This window comes from Phyllopteryx taeniolatus, chromosome 16, assembly GCF_024500385.1.
Source record: "Phyllopteryx taeniolatus isolate TA_2022b chromosome 16, UOR_Ptae_1.2, whole genome shotgun sequence".
Lineage (NCBI taxonomy): Eukaryota > Metazoa > Chordata > Actinopteri > Syngnathiformes > Syngnathidae > Phyllopteryx > Phyllopteryx taeniolatus.
This window is the reverse complement of record NC_084517.1, coordinates 16451917-16476335: the sequence shown is the minus strand read 5'-3', so window position 1 is coordinate 16476335 and position 24419 is coordinate 16451917. Positions and strand designations below refer to the sequence as shown.

At 41.8% G+C, this 24419-nt stretch overlaps 3 protein-coding genes across 6 annotated transcripts; all 3 read right to left on the bottom strand.

Annotated features, from left to right (window-relative positions):
- Positions 1-2759: 2759 nt before the first annotated feature.
- LOC133466186 (alpha-2,8-sialyltransferase 8E-like) lies at positions 2760-7073 on the bottom strand. The gene is made up of 6 exons (XM_061749649.1): positions 6873-7073; positions 6026-6094; positions 5865-5939; positions 5573-5717; positions 4360-4565; positions 2760-3695 (listed from the first exon to the last, which is right to left on the bottom strand). Exons 1-6 carry the CDS (start codon positions 6962-6964, stop codon positions 3218-3220), a joined length of 1065 nt encoding a protein of 354 aa, XP_061605633.1. The 5' UTR covers positions 6965-7073; the 3' UTR covers positions 2760-3217.
- A 3021-nt stretch (positions 7074-10094) lies between these two features.
- On the bottom strand, positions 10095-14758 carry rpl19 (ribosomal protein L19). Its single transcript, XM_061749650.1, has 6 exons — positions 14641-14758; positions 14207-14313; positions 12488-12610; positions 12288-12408; positions 10367-10477; positions 10095-10280 (listed from the first exon to the last, which is right to left on the bottom strand). The coding sequence occupies exons 1-6, from the start codon at positions 14643-14645 to the stop codon at positions 10157-10159; spliced, it is 591 nt and encodes a 196-aa protein (XP_061605634.1). The 5' UTR covers positions 14646-14758; the 3' UTR covers positions 10095-10156.
- A 3125-nt stretch (positions 14759-17883) lies between these two features.
- On the bottom strand, positions 17884-24378 carry phospho1 (phosphoethanolamine/phosphocholine phosphatase 1). Of its 4 annotated transcripts, none has more exons than XM_061749014.1 (4): positions 23698-24378; positions 21733-21785; positions 21362-21426; positions 17884-20261 (listed from the first exon to the last, which is right to left on the bottom strand). In XM_061749014.1, the coding sequence occupies exon 4, from the start codon at positions 20219-20221 to the stop codon at positions 19370-19372; it is 852 nt and encodes a 283-aa protein (XP_061604998.1). In that variant the 5' UTR covers positions 20222-20261; positions 21362-21426; positions 21733-21785; positions 23698-24378; the 3' UTR covers positions 17884-19369. The 4 variants fall into 4 exon arrangements, with proteins under 4 accessions (XP_061604998.1, XP_061605000.1, XP_061605001.1 ...); XM_061749016.1 differs by having other exon boundaries at positions 17884-20258; XM_061749017.1 differs by having other exon boundaries at positions 17884-20172.
- Positions 24379-24419: the final 41 nt, after the last annotated feature.

Here is a 24419-nt window from a genome sequence, read left to right as displayed (position 1 = left end):
TCATCCATCCATTTTCTGAGCCGCATCTCCTCACTAGGGTCGCGGGCGCGCTGGAGCCTATCCCAGCTGTCATCGGGCAGGAGGCGGGTACACCCTGAACTGGTTGCCAGCCAATCGCAGGGCACATAGAAACAAACAACCATTCGCACTCACAGTCATGCCTACGGGCAATTTTAGAGTCTCCAATTAATGCATGTTTTTGGGATGTGGGAGGAAACCGGAGTGCCCGGAGAAAACCCACATAGGCACGGGGAGAACATGCGAACTCCACACAGGCGGGGCCGGGGATTGAACCCGGGTCCTCAGAACTGTGAAGCTGACGCTCTAACCAGTCATCCACCGTGCCGCTCAGAATTTCATTTGACAGATTTTTTTTACTTTGACTTTACTATCAAAGTTAACATAAAGAGAATTATACATTGTGTATTTAAAACAATGGAGTAAAGTAAAGCCGTGCAGACCCTGCAATTGACTGACCGAGACCCTGGACTGACCAGCCCAAGGTGTACCCCACTTCTCTAAAAGTCAGCTTCGTTCATTGAGGACTCAAATTTGTCCATTGGCGTGAATGTAAAGTCAGCTGGGGTAAGCTCCAGCTCATCCACCACCCTAATGAGAGACCATTAGCAAATATAGATAAGTGGATGGACGATGACGTATAATACAGGCTGTGGGTTACCCACGCCTGTTGTGCAAGCAGCGTGACTTAGCAGTTTGTACTTTAACTCTCACAGAGGACTGTTTTCAAGACTGTAACAATAGTAGTGTCGTTTTATGTTGCGTAATTTCAGATTTCAAAATGCTGTCGTCGTGTTAACAAGGGTGGCATACTCATTACGTTTACATTATCATCTACTCTATGACGGAATTCTTATTTTTTTAAACCAGAAAGATCACATTGCTGTGCGATACCACATGATTTTGGTATCAATGTGACATCAACTCAAAACTAAAGTCGTGATGAAAAAGTCAAAGTGCCACGGAAAAGTCCAAAAATTGAGAGAAAAAGTCAAGTTGCCAGTAAGTTAGGAAAAAACTAAGTTACTGAGAAAAATGACAATAAAAAGTCAGTGTTGAAGGGGGGGGGGGGGGAAGTCAGTTGCCACTAAGTCAAGACGAAATGTAGTTATTGGGAGGGGAAAATGGCAGTAAAAAGAAAAGTTATAGTTACAGAAAAACAAAATTTGTAAAATTACCAGTCCCAAAAGTTGTGAGAAAAAGTCGTGATGTCACAAGTTGCAATGTTTCAAATACGTTGAGTTACGATAAAACAAAATTACAGAGAAAAAATGTGAAATTACAAAAACAATTCAAGTTGATAGAAAGCTGTAAGTTATAAAAATGTAAAATTACTGAAGAATGTCGTAATATTATGAGAAAACGTCAGGTTAAGAAAAAAAAAAAAAAAAAACTTGTCAAGGTGCAAAGTTGCGAGGAAAAAAAGTCAGCGTAGGAGAAAAAGTTTAAAAGTTTAAAACAGAATGTGACAAACCAGACTAGTTGAGTTGGTTGGTTTTGGCCAACGTGATGACAATTGTGTTATGTTGATGCTGATGCCCCCCAAAACTCAATTCATTCATTTGAACAATAACAAATCCAATTCCAAGAGCTACTCAAGCCCTAATTAAATAGTGTGTTTCATAAAATAAAAAAATAAAAAAATACATTGAAAAAAACAAAAGCCAAACAAACTAGAGAAGCTGAAACTAGGAACAAAAGACAAATTGGGATGTTTTGCACGTACGGCAATCATAATTGAATCCTTTATATTCCAGATGCACTATGCATGAATGCATCTCCAACTTCACCTGGGTTTTCCTCTCCTTGTCCTGCTTCAGGACATCACACGTAAGAGTGGACCAGACATGCGAACATCTGGATGAATTAAACTAACCAAAGAGTCCAGATCACTTTTTAAAGTCATTATAATAGCCTGCATTTGTAAACAATCTCTAAAATTAGCTCAGGGTCAGTGTACCCAGCAAATTAGGGCATGAAACAGGATGCAATGTTTGTTTTCCCAGAGAGGGATCGCACACAAGCAGTCATCCAGCCCAATTGTGACCCGGTTGGACACGCAGCTGCAGCACTCCGTTCCTTCCCAGTGGCCGGCGTCCTCGCTGGGGAACACTTACGCAGCTCAGAGTTTCAAAACGGCTTTCGTGCCAAGTGGAAGGAGGCATGACGACGATGCCGTCCAAAACAGGACATCGAAATCACTTCAATTTAAGGGAATTTTATCTGGCAAGCTACAGCCTCTTATGCGGTTTTAAGAAAGGCAGGAACAAACATTATTTTGGCTTACACTTTGTTGATGTAGGCGCAGCAAACATTAATGAAAGGCAGCTGGCATCATGGATTTGTCACATTCCTAACACTCCAAAACTGTACAAGTCAACCATTTATACTGTAATGAGCTTAAAAAAAAGTGAGCCAACCTTAAATCTAGGTTTGGGGCATCAGCATCCCTCAGGGCTATAAACTGTGCCCATTACCATTTTTCCTGTACACACACTCTTCATGTCTCACTAATGTTAAAGGACAATCATGTACTTATGCTTCTCACTCAAATGAGAGCATGGCATCCTTTAGGGCTCCAAACCAGGCCCATTGGTATTTTTGTCTTTAGCCTAATGATATTTATAATTACAAATACCTTTCTAGACATAGCCAAATTCCAAACATCAAAAAGAACATTCCCTAAAAGGAGGGGCTCAGGTGTCTTAAAGAAATAATACCTTCTTATTCGACCCAGTTTCCTTGAAGGCACTGTAGAAGCCCTAGTTCTTTATTAAAACCTAAACCATTCAACCATTGTCTCAAAAATTCTAATTTTATTATTGCAATATACAGAATACATTTTGTTAGTACTTTATTTTATTTATTTTTTCCATGCGCAAACCTAAATCTCCTTTGTACTTGTTAGCTGAAAGTTGGAAGGCATATTGATTTCCAGTCGAGAACAATATTTCATCCGGTTAACCTGTAAACATTTTTTTGACCAAGATTCATTTTGATCTAAAATGGCCCAACACCGAATTGTAATTGGCTTGAAAAGCACTGCGTGATCCCGCTCAAAAGGCCTCAGGATTAGCTTTTCAGTTCTTCCAGACTCCAGCTGGATAACATCCAGTAATAAATAACCTTTAAAGCTCAAACGGTCATCATTGTTTGGTTTTGCGTGCAAAGGAGTCACCTCACTTGCCCATTTCCAGAACTAATTTTTGCTGGTTGGACAAGGTCTGAGGTGAAGTCTGAGCACGCCTCGACTGTGCAGCTTGAGCAGCAGGTCAAACTCCACGGGCATGGCATGGAACTCCCGATTGGCCTTGTGATCATCGTAGTAATGATTGGTGAGCGTGTAGAGTCCATACGGGTGGTTGCTGAAGGGCCAGAAGCCATACAGGTGCACGTTGGAGCACGCCTCCAGAGCCAGGCTGGCCATCATGAAGCCCGTGCTGGGCCTCTGGGACTTCAGGCCATTGGTCGCCCAGAACAGGGAGAGATTACGCAGGTAGTCCGGGTTGAAGAACACAGCGCGGGAGGGGCTGGCAAAGTCCTCCAGGGTGTAGGCTACCCGCAGAGACACCCGAGTATTAACTCCGAAAGAGAAGGCGGGAAGGAGGATCAGAGACTTGCCATAGCTCTTGAGTCTCTCCACGACACCCCGCCGTCGTCCCGACAGAGAGTCGTACCTGGAGGGAAAACCGCAGGAGGGCTTAACATCACAACAACAGAACAAAACTCGCACTATGGTTGCTGCCCACTGCCAGATACCAGTTTCTACTCCAGTCCCATCGGTGGCGGTAATGCATAATTGAGAGTTTCTATTTCCAAAATAAGACTGTTTGTGAACTTGTAATGGTTTTGATGTAAAGCGTTAACATTTTGAGGACAAAAAATTTTTTTTTAATCTTGAGTAACTCATTAAAGATAAGTTAATTCCAGAAGTCTTGCTTTTTGTGAAGTGTACCAGTGGTGGAAAATGGGAAAACTGATCTATTGACTATAACGCAAGCAGATGCCAAGGTAAACAACTGCCCGTTTGCTCAGCATTGTGTGTCTGCCAAAGGGTGAGTAGTTTTACTAGTCTTATTATACAGTGATTATGTCTTTGGATTGGTAAAATATGACTTAAAAACCTGAAAAAGCCTGTGCAGTTCATATCTGCATCATCATAACAGTTTAAATTCACATTATTTGTCCTGGGACATTTTGTTTTGGCATTAAAACAATCTGAAAGCCAACCATTGTAACAAAAGAGACCTCAGAGGCTCCGCTGTAATTTTAACAGGGAACATTATTGCGGCAATGTTACAGCAAAAAATATGGTTAAAAAGGATTGGTTGCTGTGCTCACTTGTCCTTGAAGATGCTTGGGTTAGCCGTGACGAGGTCGGTCCTGACGCCCACGTGCTTGCCATAATCGTCATTCAAAGGCGGTAGATTGCACCTCATCACAAATTGAGCAGAGTCGATCATTTTTCCGCAGCCGCTGTCCATCAGGATGCCTCCGTTGCCGACCACGGCGCACGTGTCGAACTTCCTGTTGGAGAATGGATGCTCCTAGAAATCAAGGTTAGTGTTGCTTTCAGAAAGTCAGCGGCGGTGAGCATAAAGCTGAGAAGAAATAGTAATCTTATTGAGGGGGGTGGAAGAAAAAAAACAAAAGATTTTGGGGGGGGGGGAAAAATCGTGAGAATAGGAAGGTTAGGAGAAAAAGTCATGAGAAAAACAAGGAAAAAGTCAAGTAGTTATGAGAAGAGGAAAGTTTTATAGTAACGTGACAAGGTTGTATAATGAGAAAATAGTTGTAAATTTAAAACCCATTCACTACCAGCCCTCCTGGTTAACATGGATATTTGACTTTTAAAGCCGTCAATGGCAGTGAAGGCATTTTAAGAACAAGTTTTAACATTACAAGAAAATAGTCATGTTTCAGAAAAGTTGAGAAAATGTGATGTCATGAAAAAAGTTGGAAGTCATAAAGGAGAAAGGTTGAGAAAAGTCATGAAAAGTTGAGAAAGTCAAAGTTACGCATAAAAATGGACAGAAAACGTTATGAGAAAAAAAGTTGGTTATCAGGAAAGTTAAGTGAAAATAAAAACTAAAATAAGGTCAAAATGTTAAGAGGAAAATCAAAAGGTGAAAGTCCTAAAGTTACAAATCAGTTACAAGAAAAACACTGAGGAAAAAGTCCGTTATACTGTAAGTCGATGACAAAGGCTAAATTAAGAGGAAAATAATGTCATAAGTCAAAATTAAAAGTTAGAAGTCATAACGCTATAAAAAAAAGTTGAGCAAAAAATGGTTATGAAAAGAGTCAGAATGTTACAAGAAAAAGTCAAATTGACTGAAAGTCATGAAAAGCTGAGACAGTCGTACGAAATGCTCCGAAAAAGACCAAGTTATGAGGGAGAAAACAAAAAAAAAAAAGTTACATTTCGAGAGCTTAGCTGTAAAGTTTAGAGAAAGTCAGTTATTTAAAAAAAAATAAAAATAATAAAGACATTACCAATAAATAGTTTTAGAAAAAAAAGTAAGATGTTATGAAAAATAGTTGTCATGCGTGCCTTGATGAACGTTTTAAAGATGGCCGGTGTCACCCGCAGAGTTTTGGTCATTTCGGCATCGTACACGATTTTGGTTCCCACGGGCGTGTTGGCCTGTGTGATGATGGCCTTCTCGAACCCTCGACACGAGCGGCTCAGCTTCGACCTTTGGGGACCAACGAACAACTTGAGCTCCTGTTCTCGAGGCTCAGCTGAGCGCCCCCAGTTAGCATCAGTCACATGATCTTAGCATCAGGCTGCTTTGCATGCTCGCTTTTACATTCATTTGCACAAATCTGCTTGTTCGTCTTACGTAAAATTCCAGTAGTTCTCCTCGTTCTTCTCCCACTTTTGTGAGTGTCGCTTCAACACGTCGTCAATCAGTTCCCTGTGACGTACACAATACACAAAGTATTATTATTATTATTATTACGGGAAATAACTAATGAATGACAAAGAGGCCACTTGTCTCACCTGCAACCTTTACAAAGCACAGACGGGGAACTTTTCCTCTGAGCAGGCGGCGTGTGAGAGGCCAGGACACTGTGGATATGCAAAGTAGCCAGAGGCACAAGCCACATGGAAAAAAAATTATTTTCAAGATGGCAAATCCTCTCCTGTCAGAGACTCCAAAGGTTGTACAACATGGAAACAAATAAGAATAATCCAAGTCATAACATCACAAGAAAAAGTTAGAAAGTTGCACACAAAAAAAATAATAAAAAAATAAAAATAAAAACATTTTGAGCAAAGATGAGGGGGGGGGGGAAAAAGACAAGAAACATTGAGTTGAAGAATATCACATGGAAGAATATCACATGGAATTCACCATGAAATACCCAAATTTGAATGCAATTAACCCTAATTTGACAGCTCAACCAACATTATTTTTTTTTTTGTAAAACAGTATACTGCATTTGAATCTTCATTTGTGATCATTAAATGTTATTGGGGGGGGGGGGGGGGGGGGTTGGAATGTGATGAGGAAAAAGGTGGAATGATGTAATAATTGTAATGTTGGCCACCAACAAGCCGAAATTAAACAAAGGGTCTCCCAAACGCATTGGAGCCGTGGATTGCAGCCACTGTTTGAATTGAAGCAGCATCACACAACACCACTTCAGCTACGTGAACAGGAAAGGATTGCATTCGGTCAATGCACAAATCATCTGCGATTACACATCTCTCGGAGGAGCAAATGATTCATTCATTGCACAGAATAGCTCCGCGGATGCATGCGTGTGTGTGGCAGCTGTGGTTGAGGGTAGCACGTGTCCCCAATAATGCTTGCAATACCACCACGGGTAAATTCATAACAAACCTCTGATCGTCGATCATGTACCAGGTGACGCTGGACAACAGGCTACCCAAGCACAGCAGAGTTATGGCGGATGACACGCCACTGGAAGGCATGCTGGCCGCCCCCCCCCCCAAAAAAAAAAAAAGAAGACGGGAGCCCCCTTTCACCTTGCCAACTTGGGGCGCGGGGGACGTCACAGCGGAGGCGGCCGGTCGCTGATTAGTAATTACACGCCAGGGGGTTGATGTCACGCGACCATTTGCATTTGGGATGTATTCGCGTAAAAAGAAAACAAATGATTTTTTTTTTTAAAGTTACAAATATGATAATATAGCCTGCTGTTAAATTATGTGTCATATTGGTGCTGTCAGATCAAAATTTCCACATTTTAAAAAAAAAATATTGTAATCAATCAATCAATCTTTATTTATAAAGAGCGTTAAATTAAAAGAAAATGTAAAGTGCTAAAAATCAAACCCTCCCGATCGTCCAAACACACACACACAAGTTTAAAATAATGACATATTGACCTCGGGCTGGGTGCAGTCCGTCACTAGGTTTCATGGACTCGGGGGCTAAGCCCCCCCCCCCACGAAGATTCATCGGATGTGCAAGCACATTTTCACAAACACCTAACAAAGGCTAAGGAATTGCTTTTTGGGGGGGAATAGATTTAACAACCACACAATAATAATACTATGTAAACTACAATAAAATGGCAACGCTAACTAAATTACATCAAAGCTATTTCAGCTGGGTGGAGCTTCTTTATAAGAAAAACTCCATTTTTGTTTTAAACTTTGTAATAGTACTCTGAACACTTCATTGTAGAATGTTTGGTTGATCATGTTCATGCATCATTGCGATAGCAATCTTGGGGTAAAGCAGCGATAGCACTGCGTTATTATTAACATAAATCAACAGCGTGTACTAAACAAATGTATGTGTTAACTTCAGAACATACCTGAATGTGTGCCCTGACATGTGTTCTGAATGCCTTGGGGTTGCGCCATACAGTTAATACTGGTATGTGTGAATATTATAAACATTTGACTGGATAAGTAGCGGGGATTGGCAAGATGTACACACCTGTACAACAAAAGTCTCAAAATAGATCGTTGCACGCAATTATTGATAAATGAAAGTAGCGAACAGCATGTAGATTCTTGTAAGAGTAAAAGTACCATTCTTAACATAAATACTAGAGTAAAAGTAAAAAGTATGCTCCATTAAAACTACTCTGACGAATACAATTTATCCAAAACTTGAGTAAATGTAACAGAGTAAATGTAGCGCGTTCCTACCCACCTCTGAAAATAAGCATTTCTCGAATCCCTGACCGCATTGTCATGAACCTTTAGCTGGTTGCACAATATTTGGTAGTTGATTGTGATTTTATATTTTGTATATTATCTCTCTGCCAGACTGCAGAGTTCTTTTCAATTTCCTGACTTCATCAGTTCCCCTCGTCGGCTTAGTTTTTGTTAGTATTTTTGTTTTTTTAGTGGGGCGTTGCCGAATTCTGCTGTTAAACTCATCAACAATAAAATAAGTGGGTAAAATGGGTGGTCTAAAAGAAAAAAAAAAGTTGTAATGCTACTTGAAAAAGTTGAACGTTTGAGCGGAAGAAAATGTCGTAAGTTATCGAGAAAGTCATAGTAACAAATAATTAGTTGTATCGTGGACAGGAAAAGTGGTGTCTCTTGTGTGTGTGTGACACCGACCCTAACCCTTTGCCCTTCTTGACAGGAACAGTGCTGCTCTTTTCTTGTGTGTGTGACATCATGGAGAAATACTTCCGAGAATGGATAGACAGACATACAGAAAGAAAGAAGGAGGCCATCGTCAAACCATCACCCGCTCCCCGCCCCTCATCCCTCCATGCAGTAAAAGGATGTCAGCGCTGCTTTGTACTCTAGTCATCATTGTGCATGTGTGTGTGTGTGCATGCGTGTGTGTGTGGGCGTGTGTATGCTAGCGTGGGAGAGAGGAAATTGTTCTCTGCGGCCTCAAGAAACAGGAAGTCAGGCGAGACATGTCGCGTGCAGGAAAATAAGGTTTCTCATGTCTTTTCGCATGTGGGGGAACTTCCTCTACATTCAAATGTAACGTCGCCTTCTTTTTACCCTATGATGGATTACAGGTCACCCATTTATCTATACCAGGGGTGGGCACATGGTGACCTGCCCCGTTCTTTAATCCGGCACACTGGCCATTTACATAATTAGGAATTCTGTAATATTTATCAATGTAGCCTTTTTTTCTCCTAAAAATGAATCATTAAAATGTATGTATGCCTCTTTATCCATGTAGTATATCTCATTAAATACGTAATTGCATAGTTCAGTGATTTTGTGTGGTACGAGAAACAACAGTGGTACGCAGGCGCCCTCTAGCAGCACGCAATAGAATCACTGAATTAAATGTTCAAACTGTGCATATTACAGTGGCGTCAACATTTTTTTAAATCCCGTACATTTGTTCAGTACAGTTTAGTGGTATTTAACTTTTAAGTACAGTATATTTGCATTTAATCTTTAATGCAAAAATACTGATCTTTAATCTTTTGTTTTTTTCCCAAACACTGCTATTGCTACTCTGGAATTTAATTGTTTATATCTGTAATGACGAACCCGACACACACCAACGGGAAAAAGCGACGTCATTAGTCCTGGGGGAAATTACATTGCCGATGTCTGAAACGTTAATTGTGGATGGGAACAATCAAGTTCAGGATATCGCTAATGTTCTTTTTGATTAGGCACAATTGAACTACAGTTATCTTCACCACATATCCAGTCTAGATATTAAATGTTAAGGCTTGCCATAAACTGCAGGATTGTCTATGGTTACTTTTCCTCTAGGCCATCATTTGTAAGCTTCTGAGAGGTTGGGTACACCTTGAACTGGTCACCAGCCAATCGCAGGGCACATATAAACAACCAACCAGTCGCACTCACATTCACACCGACGGGCAATTTAGTCTTTAATCAACCTACCATGCATGTTTTTGGGATGTGGGAGGAAATTGGAGTACCAGGAGAAAACCCACGCAGGCACAAGGGAGAACATGCAAACTCCAAACAGGCGAGGCTGGATTTGAACCCGGGTCCTCAGAACTGTCAACGATTATGACGTACCACATAACTTCTGTCTTCTTTCTGCTATAAATATCCCTCACTTGTTCAACTTTTCTTTTCTTTTTTTAAGATTTGTGTTGAGTCAAGCAGAAGAGGCAGGACATGTCTTTATGTACACTTTATTGTGAGATTTCCACACACAGGGTGGGAGACTGCGAGGCCCGATCACTTTTTGCCCTCATCTTCCTTGGACAAGTTCTTGATGATTTCCTCCTTCTTGGCCTGAAGGCGCTCCTCTCTACGCTTGCGGGCCTCCTTGGTCTTGGTACGGCGGGCCTCGGCTTGATCGCTGTGAGAATATAAAAAAAATTAATAAAATAATAACATTTCAGCTCAGCTACTGAGAATGACGTCAAAGTGAGGCTGCAAACGTACGCCAGGAGCTTCTTGCGAGCTTTGTCGGCCTTCAGCTTGTGAATGTGCTCCATGAGGATGCGCTTGTTCTTGAACACATTACCCTTGGCCTTCAAGTACAGGCTGTGGTACCTGGGGAAAAAAAAGGAAAACACCCAGAATTCACTGTTAAGAGTCAAAATTAGTGTTATCCCGCAATAACTGCAATTCACCTACCCCAGCCATGCTACATTACAATTTCTTTGTGGAATGATAATTTTGCAGCGAGGTCACACCTCTGAACACATCCGCAGCCGCCATGTTGTAGGTCGATGTGTTGTTTTGTTACGGTGCTTATTGAGTGTTTGAATAGAAAAAATTAATAGCCAATGTAAAAAATTAAATGGTGTATTAGTGTGCCGTGTTTGGCTGCAACAGTACAAAGTCTCATTTCACCGTTTACCGGCGCTGATCTTGAATCAGGGCAAGCAGACTGAGGATTTGACAAGGAAAAGACAGAATGCGGCGTTCCAGAATCAGCTTAGCTGATCTCACTCTGGCCAGATACCCAGTCCACACATCGTTTCTTCTGAAGATTTCGTTGAACGCTTAGCAACGTTAGAAAACATTGCATAATGGACATCTCTATTTACTGTTTACATTTTAGCTCACTAGTCCTCAGTAAAACAGATTCATAAAGTATGTATCGCGCATTGGAAAAACAATCCCTTGTTGCCACGGTATGATATTAAACATACATCCCCGACAGAAATGTCGGATTATTTGATTAACAGAATGGCAGTTGGACTCCCACCATACTAACTGCTATCTAGCCTTGAGGCGAACGTTAGGCGAGGTCAATGCTATTTTATCTTATGCAAGCAAACTGTCAACGATTCCAGGCCATTAAGTGAAACGGTCTAGATTTTATTTCTGCATTTCTTCGCACATTTAGGGCAGTGAGAGATGTTTGAATTGTGTAGGGATGATAGTTATGATGGCCCCTTTGTCATCGGTTCCACTCCATCGCAAGTTTCTCTAAACTCAACTTTGTTATTGGAACCCTAATTTTAGCACAGCTGAGATTGGAAAATGTATAACGTAGCTGTTATTAAATTATTAGGGTTTTACAGGAAAACAAAATGGACAAAAACAAACAGGTCGGTCTGCTACTCGTTCCGTTTCAAGCCGAGCTTATCCTACAGATGTCCACCTCCAACATGGCAGACATACAAATACTGTTCACGTGATCGACCAATACCTATAGATCAATGGTGGGTTTACCTTCATATAAATACCAGACAGGATTTAGAACATTGATTACAATGTGGCTAAGATTTTATATGGATATAAAATGAACATTCAAGTAGCCCAGCTTTTATTTTGTTCTTTTGGACTTTGATTGGCTGCTGGTAAACCATGCAGACCACTGTTTTGTTTTAAACCCTACGAAGCTTCCTACGTCTTTGAGAGCTTCTGGTAGTGAGCCAAAGCGATAAAGGAAGATCCTGACCATTCATGGAACCATAAAACTCCTGGATATGCTTCAGGAAAGATGGCTTTACACAGCCGCTGTATTACGAAAGCAAGACAGGGTCAGGTGTCGACTCCCAACTTAACCGGCTACTGGAAAGCAATGACTGCCATCTAGAGGTATTCAGAGTAAACAGCACTTAATACTGAAAAGTTCTTCCTATACTTTTTTTTTGTTGTTGCAACTTTTGGCTTGTTACATCAGGAGCACGACAACTCATATTTTATGCTTGACCATGTTTGTCTGTTCAAATACTATACAATGTGTTAAATTTATGTTTAAAATGTGTGAGAGGGGTAAAAATACATATTAAAAAAAACACCTCTCTGTGGAGTTTCACTTATGGGTCTAGCAAATCCCTGGCTATAACCGGGGGTTCACGGTATATCCTATTAAAAATGTCACTGTCAAAATGCCTCTTTTCATTACATGTGCCTGTCGATCTTCTTGGACTCCCTGTAGCGACGCAGCAGACGACGCAGGATCCTCATACGGCGCATCCACGACAGCTTCTCTGGCATGCGGGCGTTGGCGGTACCCTTTCTCTTGCCTGCGGATGGGATAGCAAAGCGTGGGAACAAAGTCCAAGCCACATTCGCGGTTGCAGTGAGCATGTGCACGGCACCTACCGACGCCCATGTGCCTGCCCTTGCGGCGTGCCAGCGTGTTCTTGCGGCAGCGGGCCCTGGAGTGGACCGTGACAGGCTTGCGGATAATGAGACCATCCTTCACCAGCTTGCGAACCTGCTGGCCTGGAAGGGACAACAAAAGGAAGTGAGGAGGACGTGTAGCATTAGCTGGACTGAGACTGCTTGGACAAGGGCGCCCTCTGTTGTCAAATATGGCACAACGCTGCAGACATTCGATATATATATATATATATATATATATAGATATATAGATATATAGATATATATATCGTCATTTTTAACTTACTGTCACGATGTCAAAATATATACCAATGTCTTTGTTAAACATCGTTTTTTCCTTTATGTAAATTTTGATTCTCAGTCATCCAAATCATGGTAATCTGCAATGGTTGAAATGCGGCAATTGGACTCTTCTTGCTTATTAAATTTGTTGCATTTTTTTCTTGTTTCCCAAAAACATTAAAAAATGATTTGGGCAATTATGCTATTAAGCCAACGATATGCCAGACCTAAAGTGGCGCTCTAACTCTGTCACAGTAAGTCACCCAAAACATACTTAAAAAAAGAAAACGCAAAAACAAAAAAGATGTAATGTAATTTTGAGAAAATCTATTCTGCAGATCTCATCTCGAACTTAAAAGTCAGCACTCTACGGTGCAAACAAACAACACTGCTTGCAAGCATGAAATATTACATGAATATACTTGAGACCTTATAGGCTCCTCCTGGCTGAAGTGCTGCAACATGCGCGGTTGTCGGACATATGCGCCTGCTGTGCAGCTGTTATTATTTTCTCTCTAGACACTTATTATATTAACTGCTAATTTGCTGTTCAGTTTGTTGCTCTCCACTGTTCAGTCATACTTCAGTGAAAAACATACTGTGCTACCTAAATACTTACTCTGGTAATGAAAATATCTCCATTTTCATTTGGCATAGAGGTGGTCCAGATTTTATCCCCTCTTGTTGCAGTCTACATCATTGCTAAAATTTAAATGTTAATTTGTATTTTATTACTATTATAGAGTTGCAACAACTCATTGGTTACAAATAATCAACAACTATTTTGATAATCAGTTAATCGTTTAGAGCACTTGCAAAACTTCAAATTGTGCAAATCAGAATTTCGGGCTTTCACCAGTAAATATTCTACAATTTCTCTAGTCATCCATGAGCGCAGGCTGATCATCTTTGTTTTTAATCAAAATAAGACATCTGCAAACATCTGCTTTTACTTTGGACAACAATGTTCAACATTTTTACCCATTTTCTGATAGATAGTACAGACCCAACCAGTAACTGAAACATAATTTATATTTGTGAATTTGCACTGTCAATTTGACATAATGCCGCTTTTGAAAAGGATTATTTTTATCCGATTCATCTATTAATCCCAAAAATAATTGACAGAATTGATAGTCTATAGTTGTACCTCTAATTACAAATATTGAATTATATAAACATTATATATTTAAAAGATACTGCTACTTCCGTGGACAATCTGAGTCCAATTACCATGACAATGTTTAGTTAGTCCACTTTGGACATGTTTTGATTTAGTTGGGAAGACATTTACTGATTACTTATGAGGAGATTTAGGATATACTTAGGACATTTTGGGTCTACTTTGAAATGCATTTTCATATAATTACGAGGCCAATTCGGGAGGATTAGCTGGGACATTTTGGGTCAACTTACGAGAGTTGGCATTGGCGATCTCGTTGGTCTCGTTGGGGTCCAGCCAGACCTTCTTCTTGCCGCAGCGCAGCACGCTGGAAGCGAGTCTTTTCTGGAGCCTGAGCATGCTGCATGACACCAACACAACACACAATTGAACACATATATACAAATGTATATATAATGTCGCATTTCTAACGTGGATGTCGAGCTCGGCGGGCTTAGCCGCGGATGTCGCTAACCACTAGCCGGGTTGACAACATGGCCTCTCACTGGTCAACATCGTGGGACGCGAAGAGACGAGAAAACACAGCGATGACGGTAATTAGAAGGCGGTTTACTAGCCGTGCCACTTAAACGTAACATATTGTTTTCATTTAGAAGCGCGATGTGTTAAAATGTGTATTTGGACAGTTTAAATAGACTATCCGGCCTTCTATCGACAGCAATCTTACCTCATGGCTGCTACTTCGATAGAAAAAGGAAGATTTCGACGACAGGCGGGAATGTACCATTAAGGCGGTAAGTCCAGCTCAGCTCATGAAAACAACTTTCTTTTAAAGTGGATCAGATTTTGCACCAATAATGCTTACTTTACAAGTATATGATTATTAATGAGGCTAACGCAATAAAGTTTTGCTTTTATTGATAACTACACTCATCTTTTTCAAACAATATCTTCAACAGATTCCCCTTCGCGCCGTAGTGGTAACGACCAGTGTCGTTGCGTTGCATTGTGGGTCATAAAGGTTGCAGTTTACTCTTTTACCACACGAGAGCAACGTCTCGGTGGAATTTCATAAATTTCCAAAGTTTTTTATTTTGTAAACGTTGAGCTTTTTTTCTGAGCGCATATATGGAGAGGAAAATGCTTAAATCCAAACTATTGAGGCAATGGGTGTAATATTTTCGGAGGTTGAAGCTGCCATGAGTAGAGATGTCCACGTAAATGTTGGTTTACGATTGTGCAGTTGCATAGGGCATCACTTCCGGGGCAGCGGATCCCGAGGCGTTCCCAGGCCCGCCGAGAGACGTAGTCTCTCCAATGTGTCCTGAGTCGACCTGGGGTGAGACATGCCCGGAACATCTCACCAGGGAGGCGTCCGGGAGGCATCTGAATCAGATGCCCCAGCTACCTCATCTGGCTCCTCTCGTACTCGATGTGGAAGAGCAGCGGCTCTACTCTGGGATCCTCCCGGATGACCGAGCTTCTCACCCTATCACCCTACCCCAGGACACCCTGCGGAGGAAACTCATTTCGGCCGCTTGTATCCGGGATCTCGTTCTTTCGGTCACGACCCACAGCTCGTGACCATAGGTGAGGGTAGGAACGTAGATCGACCGGTAAATTGAAAGCTTCGCCTTTCGGCTTAGCTCCTTCTTTACCACAACGGACCGATACAAAGTCTGCATCACTGCAGACGCTGCACCGATCCGCCTTTCGATCTCCCGTGCAATTCTTCCCTTACTCGTGAACAAGACCCTGAGATACTTGAACTCCTCCACTTGGGGCAGGATCTCATCTCTGACCGTATGAGGGGGTTCGGTACCCATACTCCCGAAGCACCCCCCACAGGACTCCCCAAAGGACATGGTCGAACGCCTTCTCCAAGTCCACAAAACACATGTAGACTGGTTGGGCGAACTCCAATGCACCCTCGAGGACCCGAGGGTGTAGAGCTGGCTGGTCCACTGTTCCACGGCCAGGACAAAAACCACACTGCTCCTCCTGAATCTGAGTTTCGACTTCCCGAAGGACCTCTCCAGCACCCCTGAATATACCTTACCAGGGAGGCTGAGGAGTGTGATCCCCCTGTAGTTGGAACACACCCGCCGGTCCCCCTTCTTAAAAAGGGGGACCACCACCCCAGTCTGCCAATCCAGAGGCACTGTCCCCGATGTCAACGCGATGTTGCAGAGGCGTGTCAACCAGGACAGCCCCACAACATCCAGAGCCTTGAGGAACTCCGGGCGACTCTCATCCACCCCCAGGGCCTTGCCACCGAGGAGCTTTTTAAACACCTCGGTGACCTCAACCCCAGAGATAGGAGAGCCCGCCTCAGAGAACCCAGACTCTGCTTTCTCATGGGAAGGTGTGTCGGTGGAGTTGAGGAGGTCTTCGAAGTATTCTACCCACCGACTCACAACGTCCCGAGTCGACGTCAGCAGCGCCCCATCCCCACTATACACAGTGTTGGTGGAGCACTGGTTTCCCCTCCTGAGACGCTGGATGCTGGACCAGAATTTCCTCGAAGCCGTCCAAAAGACTTTTTCATGGTCTCACCGAACTCCTCCCATGCCCGAGTTTTTGCTTCAGCGACACCAAAGCTGCATTCCGCTTGGCCAGCCGGTACCCATCAGCTGCCTCAGGAGTCCCTCCCTTCGACCACCGCCCAGCTCGCACTGCACCCGACTCCCAATGGCCCCTCCCACAGGTGGTGAGCCCGTGGGAAGGGGGACCCACGTTACCCTTTCGGGCTGTGCCTGGCCGGGCTCCATGGGTGCAGGCCCGGCCACCAGGCACTCGCCTTTGAGCACCACCTCCAGGCCAGGCTCCAGAGGGGGGCCCCGGTGACCCGTGTCCGGGCAAGGGAAAACGTCTTCCTGAATAAATTTAATAATTGTAAAAAATACATTGGATGTTTTTTTTATTGGCATTTTGGGAGGCATGTAAATCATTTGTGTTTGTATGGGGAATTCAGTTTTTTTCCTGTAAAATTGAGAGGATAAGTTGAAAATCTCCAGGTGCACAATTTCGGAAGAGAAGGAAAGAAGAATATGATAAATGAGCAAAGGATTATTTATGAGCGCTTTGTTCTTATAGGCAGTGATTCTTTCACGTACCACTAGGTGGAGCCCGCTCACAGTTTGAGAAGCACTGCTCAGACAGTTGTTTTGCATGAGTTCATTAAGCAGCCTTGTTTATAGTCTGATGCAAATGCATGTTATAGTTTTAAATGACAAAGCATCTTTTAACGTCATTAATTAGAATTGAGCTGCTATGTCAGAAAAGCAGAAGATACATGTTAGTGATGATTTCAAATTTAAAAAAAAAATCAATTGAATTACATAGAACAGACAAAAGTGGTGGAGTTAACAATAGATGCTAAACTTCTGATATTTATGATGATGATACATTACGTTTGAAATAGTTCTACTTCAGCATGTATATTCTATTCATTGCTTCCACAATGGATATTATATTCTAAAGTAATGATTTACATGAAAATTACTCATGACACCAAAGGCAAAAATGCATGAGTTGATTATTTTATTTTTATTTTTTTATTATTTTATCATTTGATTATTATCAAATGATAAAAATGTACCCCGAAGATACTGAATAGATGGAACCCAATGAAATAAGATGGAACAGTTCCAAGTTGTATTTAAGTGGGATAGTCCCATATTAGTGTTTTGATGGTTTAACTTGTTGCAGAGTTTTTCCACATATTTCCAAATATTTTTCTTGTTAATTTCGTTTTTCAATTAAGTATTCAATATACAAATTTAGAAATTGCAATAATCTCTCCCTCTCTTCTTGCAAGATAGGCTGAGCAGTTGAGGAGAGAGAAGAGAGACTGCATACATACTACATAAAATATATACAGTTAACCACAACAATTTATTTTAATTTTTTGGCCCAATCCAGCCGTGATCACTGCTTATGGTTTGATAAAGCAAAACACAAACATGGCTTCAGTTGATGGCTTTATTCCCGTTTTGCTATTGGTAACAAATTCCTCCAGTAGGCCTTGGCCTACAGAGTAAATGACACAAAAGACTTAAGACGCATATACAGTACATTTATAAAATATTTTGAAAGAAGCACCTTGGTAAAATAATACTGTGACAGTGTAGACATCCTTCACCACAGGATGAGTACTTTAACTCAGATTAGAATAGAACATGAATGGAAAAGTGCAGAAAAGACACATGACAAACATTGAACAGGTATTGCTATCAGATAACATGATTTGAAGAGCATTAGCTTTATTATGGAGTGGAAGGTCTTATATGCCCCCCGTCCCATTAAGGCCAAATAAAGAGGAACATGCTTGCTAAACACACAGAAATGACTTTTATGAGCCAACACAATGATATTATTGCCTTCAATGTTGTTTCTGCCACTGTGGATCGCAACCCAACGGTGGGCCAAATGATTAACATACAAATACTACAGGTCTTCATTTCTAATATGTCAAATGGTGACACATCATTTATAAATATTAAACGTCTTGATTTTTTATGTGCTGTATTTTATTTCACCATTACAGATGTAGTTGTGCTCATTGCAGACGTAAAAGTGTTCGTTTATTTACATTTTAAATATTTTATTCATTGTTTTCTCCTCAATTTTCCAATAATGCACTGTAAAATACACTTGGCACAAGTACTTAAATCTTTTTAATAGGGGTGGGCATTCAATTCCATCATTATGTGGTGCAAAATAATTTATAAATATTAGATTACATTTTATTTAGATTTTTATTGCTGCTTAATTATTTTTATTGTTTAAATAATTTCACTCCAGTTTTCCAATAATGTCTTCTGAAATGCACTTTGCACAACTACTTACTGTATGTACATTTAGTAGGGAAGGGCATTCAAGTACTTCCTTATGCAATTGGTTTAAAAAAAAAAATAATAATAATTCATGAATATTAAATGCTAAATGTAATTTCTACATTTATTTTTTTTTTAATGGTAGTTTTTCCTTTTTATACAGTTTTCCAGTAATGTGCACTGAAATGCACTTTGCATAAGTACTTACTGTATGTATATTTATTAGGGCTGGGCATTCGAGTCCAACCTTATGTGGGGCAGTTTGTCGAAAATTAGATTGTTAATGCTAGTTTCTTAATTTTTATTTTTTTCTCCTCAGTTTTTCAATATTGACAAGTACATTTCTATTTATTAGGGATGGGCATTCAGGTAAATTTGTTTGATGGATTAATTTGGACAATTATCGATGTATCATGTTTTCAACTTGAAATAGCCGGCATCACGTTCTTCTTCTTCTTTGGAAGGCAAACGAGTTGCAACTGACTCAATAGCACCTCTTATGATTGCACCCAAGTAGTGCACTCCAACAATCAATTCCACATGCTTGGCTAAATTGTTAACGATGAATTAATCGATTACGATGCCCATCCGGGTTAACAAGCCGACCCGACCCCCCCCTTACTCGGCCACCAGCTTCCTGAGGCGTTGGACCACCTCCTCGGCGGAGGTCCAGGGCACCGTAACCGCTTTGAAGTCCCCCGGCATAGCCTCGTGGGTCTCAGTGATGAGGCGGTGCATGGGGAAGTCTCTCCGCGGGAAGACCACGTCCCGGGGCCCCATGGCGAGAGCCGGGCAGAAGTCGTTGGCGCCGTCGCCCACGTAGAAGACCCTCTGGTAGGGGCGCCCCCTTTCCTGGGTCCGACGTGTGACGTAGTCCCGGACCACCGCCTGCTTGCACATGTTCTCGGGGCAACGTGGGCACTCGTGGGCGTGGAATGGCCTCAGCACCAGACGACCATCCCTGTTGAAGGTGGCCGGGTTGGAGAAGATGCGATGGAACAGGGACCGGGCGCCGGCTCGTCTCAGCCAGGACTCGATGAAGAAGGTGTTGGCGTCCGACACCAGGACCACCTCGAAGTCGTTTGGTGGTCGGTTGCGCAGGAACTGGAGCAACCCCAGCATGCCCGGGGTGGCCGGTAGCTTCTCCATGACACCTCGGATGTCGCTCTCTGTGACGCCCTGCTCGGACAGATAGGCCAGGACCCGTTGCATATACTCGTTGTAGCGGCCCGGTTGGTACGTGGCCTTCAGCCAGGTGGGCAGATGCTGGTTGGGCGCCGTCTGCACCACCATGTCGTCGCTGGTCTCGTCCACGATGGTCTCGTCAAAGTCAAAGAAGATGACGAAGCGCTTGTCCGGGGATATGCGAGAGGCCATCGTGCTCTCGTGGTGGGTTCGGGAGCCGGGGGGCTCCTCCTCGCCTGGGGGTTGGGGTGGGAGATAACAGCAATTGAAGAACGAGTCCCCCATGACTGTCACACCTCGTTTACTGCATCCCACGCTGAGGCTACTGAGGGAAAACATTATTACTGAACTAGAATTTCAAGCTCTACCTGAAAATTTCTTAAGGAAATCGCCCCTTTATTAGGTACGCCAGCACCATCTTATAAGACAGCGTTTACTGACCTTTATTTAGCCAAGGCACATATTTTAAAAATCGCACGACACACCGCCAAATAATAAATGTATATGCAGTGGTCTCGACTTACAAGTTTAATTTGTTCCGTACGCCCATCACTCAAAACACTCATATCTCAAATCCTCTTCTCCTATTGAAATGAATGGAAAAGCCTTTAACCCATTAAAGCCTAAAGAACAACAAAAACAAATCTATCCTGTTTTTTTAAGAACAAAAATAGCACTTTATTCACTATTTTTTTTAGATTGTACGATGTATATGTTTATTAAACAATTAATTGGTAAAATATCCATCCATCCATCCATTTTCTGTACCGCTTTATCCTCACAAGGGTCGCGGGCGTGCTGGAGCCTATCCCAGCTATCTTCGGACGAGAGGCGGGGTACACCCTGAACTGGTCGCCAGCCAATCGCAGGGCACATGTAAACAAACAACCATTTGCGCATATATTCACACCTTAGTAAAATATATTTATGTAAATGTTAACAACGTTCTCTTTAGTAGTATGAAGTAATCAATTGTTCTCCCCCTGCAGGCAAGACTCAAAACCCAGAATCTCTCAACTGTGAAGCAGAGGTGTTACTGCACTGTTCTATTACTTTTTGTCCGATTTATTTTGTATTTTTTTTTAGGTTCCAGAGATGGTTTTATGATAGTATGGTTAAATTTTTTAAAATTATTTATTTAAACTTGTATGACATTTGAGAATGTTAAATTGTTGTACAGAACGTTCCATTGATGTTTTTTTCCCCCTAAATGTAATATTGGCACAAACAATTTAACTTCACGCTCTGGTGTCAATCATGAGCATTACTGTCGTCGTGAAAATAAACTTTTTTAATATATAACTTTTGTATGATATGGTGCAGGTGTGCGTTATAAATTGACCCCTGGGGGGAAAAAGTAATTTAGTTTTGGGTTTTATTTCTTTTGTCTTTTTTTTTTAATAAACATTTTTTTTTTAAACTCACTTTAATTGGTAGCTGAGTGTCTTGGGTGAAGATCACCAGACCGGGCGTCCCATCAAGATGTCCACCTGTAATTTATATAATTTATATGGAAAATACACATTATAAGAAAAAAGACACATTCCGGTACACAGAGCCCATATGATGAAAATTAAACAAAACATGATGCAACAAGTGAGTATTAATTAAAGTGACGCAATTCAATGATTTTTCACGCATTGAAATTTAGTGCATCGCAAACGGGCAAAACTGTACATGTGAATGAAATCTTTGACCTACTTTCCAGAAGAAAACATGAACAGAAGCAAAAGCGCCCGTCATGTATTGTAGTCTATATTGTGATATAGCGTAACGTGCATAAAGAACGTACATACTTGTGTCACAGGTGTGGGTCGGCACTCGTCTGTCGTTTTAAGGTTCGGTCCCCCTGCAATGAGAGGAAAGCGCAGAGTTCCGACGCTTTTATGTGACACGTGAACGCGCCGCCGCCTGCCCGCCCATTTCATGACAACTCTGCGGTGCGCGTTCACGTGCAGCGCAAAAGGAAAGAAAAAACTGGTTTTGCCTACTAGACTGGGTGAGTCAGCTTTAAGAATAAGAACTGGTGTAGCCTACTAGACTAGGCTAGACTACCCTGAAAAAAAAAACTAAACACTGGATAACTTTCTTTTAAAATGAAGTAATTCGTCATAGTTAATATTTTAGTTTTGATTACATAGAAATGATTCATGAAGTACATCCAGAAAGTTTTTATTTCATGTAAACCATGTTTGAATGTTGGTATAAACATTAGCAGTGTTAGCCAAAACGTTAGCTCTTGCTAACTTAGTCTAGTTTAGAAACACACGGCAGCGAGTTTCAATGCACATACTCAAACAAACTTCGGAGAAGGCTTTTGCGGTTGTTATTCAACATTTTATGGGTTTTCTGGTATATGTGAAAGAAAGATATACGTTTACGCAGCAGCTTCTCCCGTCCCCCAGTTGGCTAGCGTCTACCTGGCCTGCACTCTCCACACAATAGTGCGTCGGATTCGATGGCTGAATATTACGTCCACTAATAATAAAAGATATATTTTTAAAAACATAAATGGCTTTAAACTGACCGCAACGTTACCAAAATGCAAAGTTGATTAGTTTTTCTTACCAATGTCAACGTCGCTCCTGCCATCCCAAGTCCATAATCCATGCGCAAATTGCATTCAATTAACCAAAAAACCTTTGGTCAAAATGAAACATTTCAGTACGGTGACCCACTATATGCGCTATACCCCCTGTGACAATGTTTCTGTGGCCAATGTCACCCTTAAGGCAGCCAAAGAGTGAGGTCTACATGCTTTCCCGCAGCACGAGCAACAACTTTGTGTTTCGCAGTAAACTGTTAAACAGAGAAATACATTGCAAACATTTTCGTCTCATCTACATTCATGTTTTGTAATCCTAAACAAGAGCGACGAGTGACGTCTTCACTCAACTACAAATGTCTGTAATATGTTTGAGTAAGCATTGAGCGCACCAAGTCGGCATAAAAGTAAGCTAGCAACCGGTCTTAGTAAATTTACCTTCAAAATTGCAGCGGTACGATGAGACATAAAACTTGAAATAAATAAAACGGTAATTCCAGCAATGGACTCTGACGAGCTTTACTCGATCGGATGTTGACGTGCCACTGAACAGGGAAGGCGCCATTGCCTAAGTGCTGTGCACACAGAGATCGAGCCTGTATGTGACGTATAGGTCACCTCAGGGCGCTGGAATGTAGCGCCCCACCTGGGCCCATCTACTGCATTGAAGAGGAGCTAATGCACATTTCAAACTTTTAAAAAGAGTCAGTCGGTAAAGATACAGTGTGTGTGCCACAGCCTGGAAGTACGTCATGATTTCAGACAAGGCTGAATGAAGCAACTTTACTGTAACCATATACTTTTTATCCTGCTCATCTTAAAATACATTTACATGTATTTTCAAATATTTTTTTGTGTTCAAGACAAGTGATGTGGTGACCACAGCCAGTGGTGGGGCGGCACCCTAGTGCCCTCTATTGACCGGTCGCCACTGCTTGGATAGTAAGGGTTAAAGTATGCTGCTACACTGGCACGAGAAACCTGTTTTTTTTTTTTTTACTCTTTCCAAGTGAGCTCCGAATATTTATTTACAAAAAAAAAAATCATCAAAAGTCCCAACAGGATTGTGGGCCAACGTCTCAATCAGCCACTTTTCCTCCAAAGTGTGTCGCTTCATCGCGACCATTGCAGCCGAAAAATGCGCAGCGGGTTCACTGCATCGTGCCGAGCCAAAAGCAAAAAGGAAATGTTCTACAGGGTGTTATTATCTCCCAACCTCGCTAGCCGACCGCCTACTCGTCGGCGGTGAATCACGGCTCTCCAGATCCATCCGGCTCACTTGGACTCATGCGCCGCTGTAACGTACTCCCACAGAGGACCTGCTGTCTCACGCACGTACGCACACAACACTAAAAACAAAACGCAGTATAAAACACAACACACCATACGCACACACTAACATATCATTACACAAATATCAACACACAAACCATCACACGTACGCCAGTACACACACAACACAAAATAAAAACACCACACCAGTACAAACAACATGCACAAACACATGTGCACACACACTAAAAAAAAAAGGACCACATATACCAACTAAACACAACAGACAATACACAACACACACACATTAACAAGTAACAACACACACACACGTGTATGCGAACACAAATCACACAAAATACACACAAGACCCAATAAAACACACACGCACACAACACATGCACACGCTGACTGACGTAAAATTTGGTGGACATATCCATCATAGCAGGATGCACAAATAAGTCTCAAGGACCCATGCCCGAAAATTTAATAGGAGGTCTGCCATTTTGGTATGAAGGAGATATTTTGTGTGAAATCAGACAAATGAGCCCCAATTGAAAAAGAGATATCCTTGAAAGGTAAGGTGACACTATAATCACAAAACTTTTTTGCCTACGCCATCTAATGTGGCGAGACGTCAAAGTTTGACTATCATTTTCGAGGGTT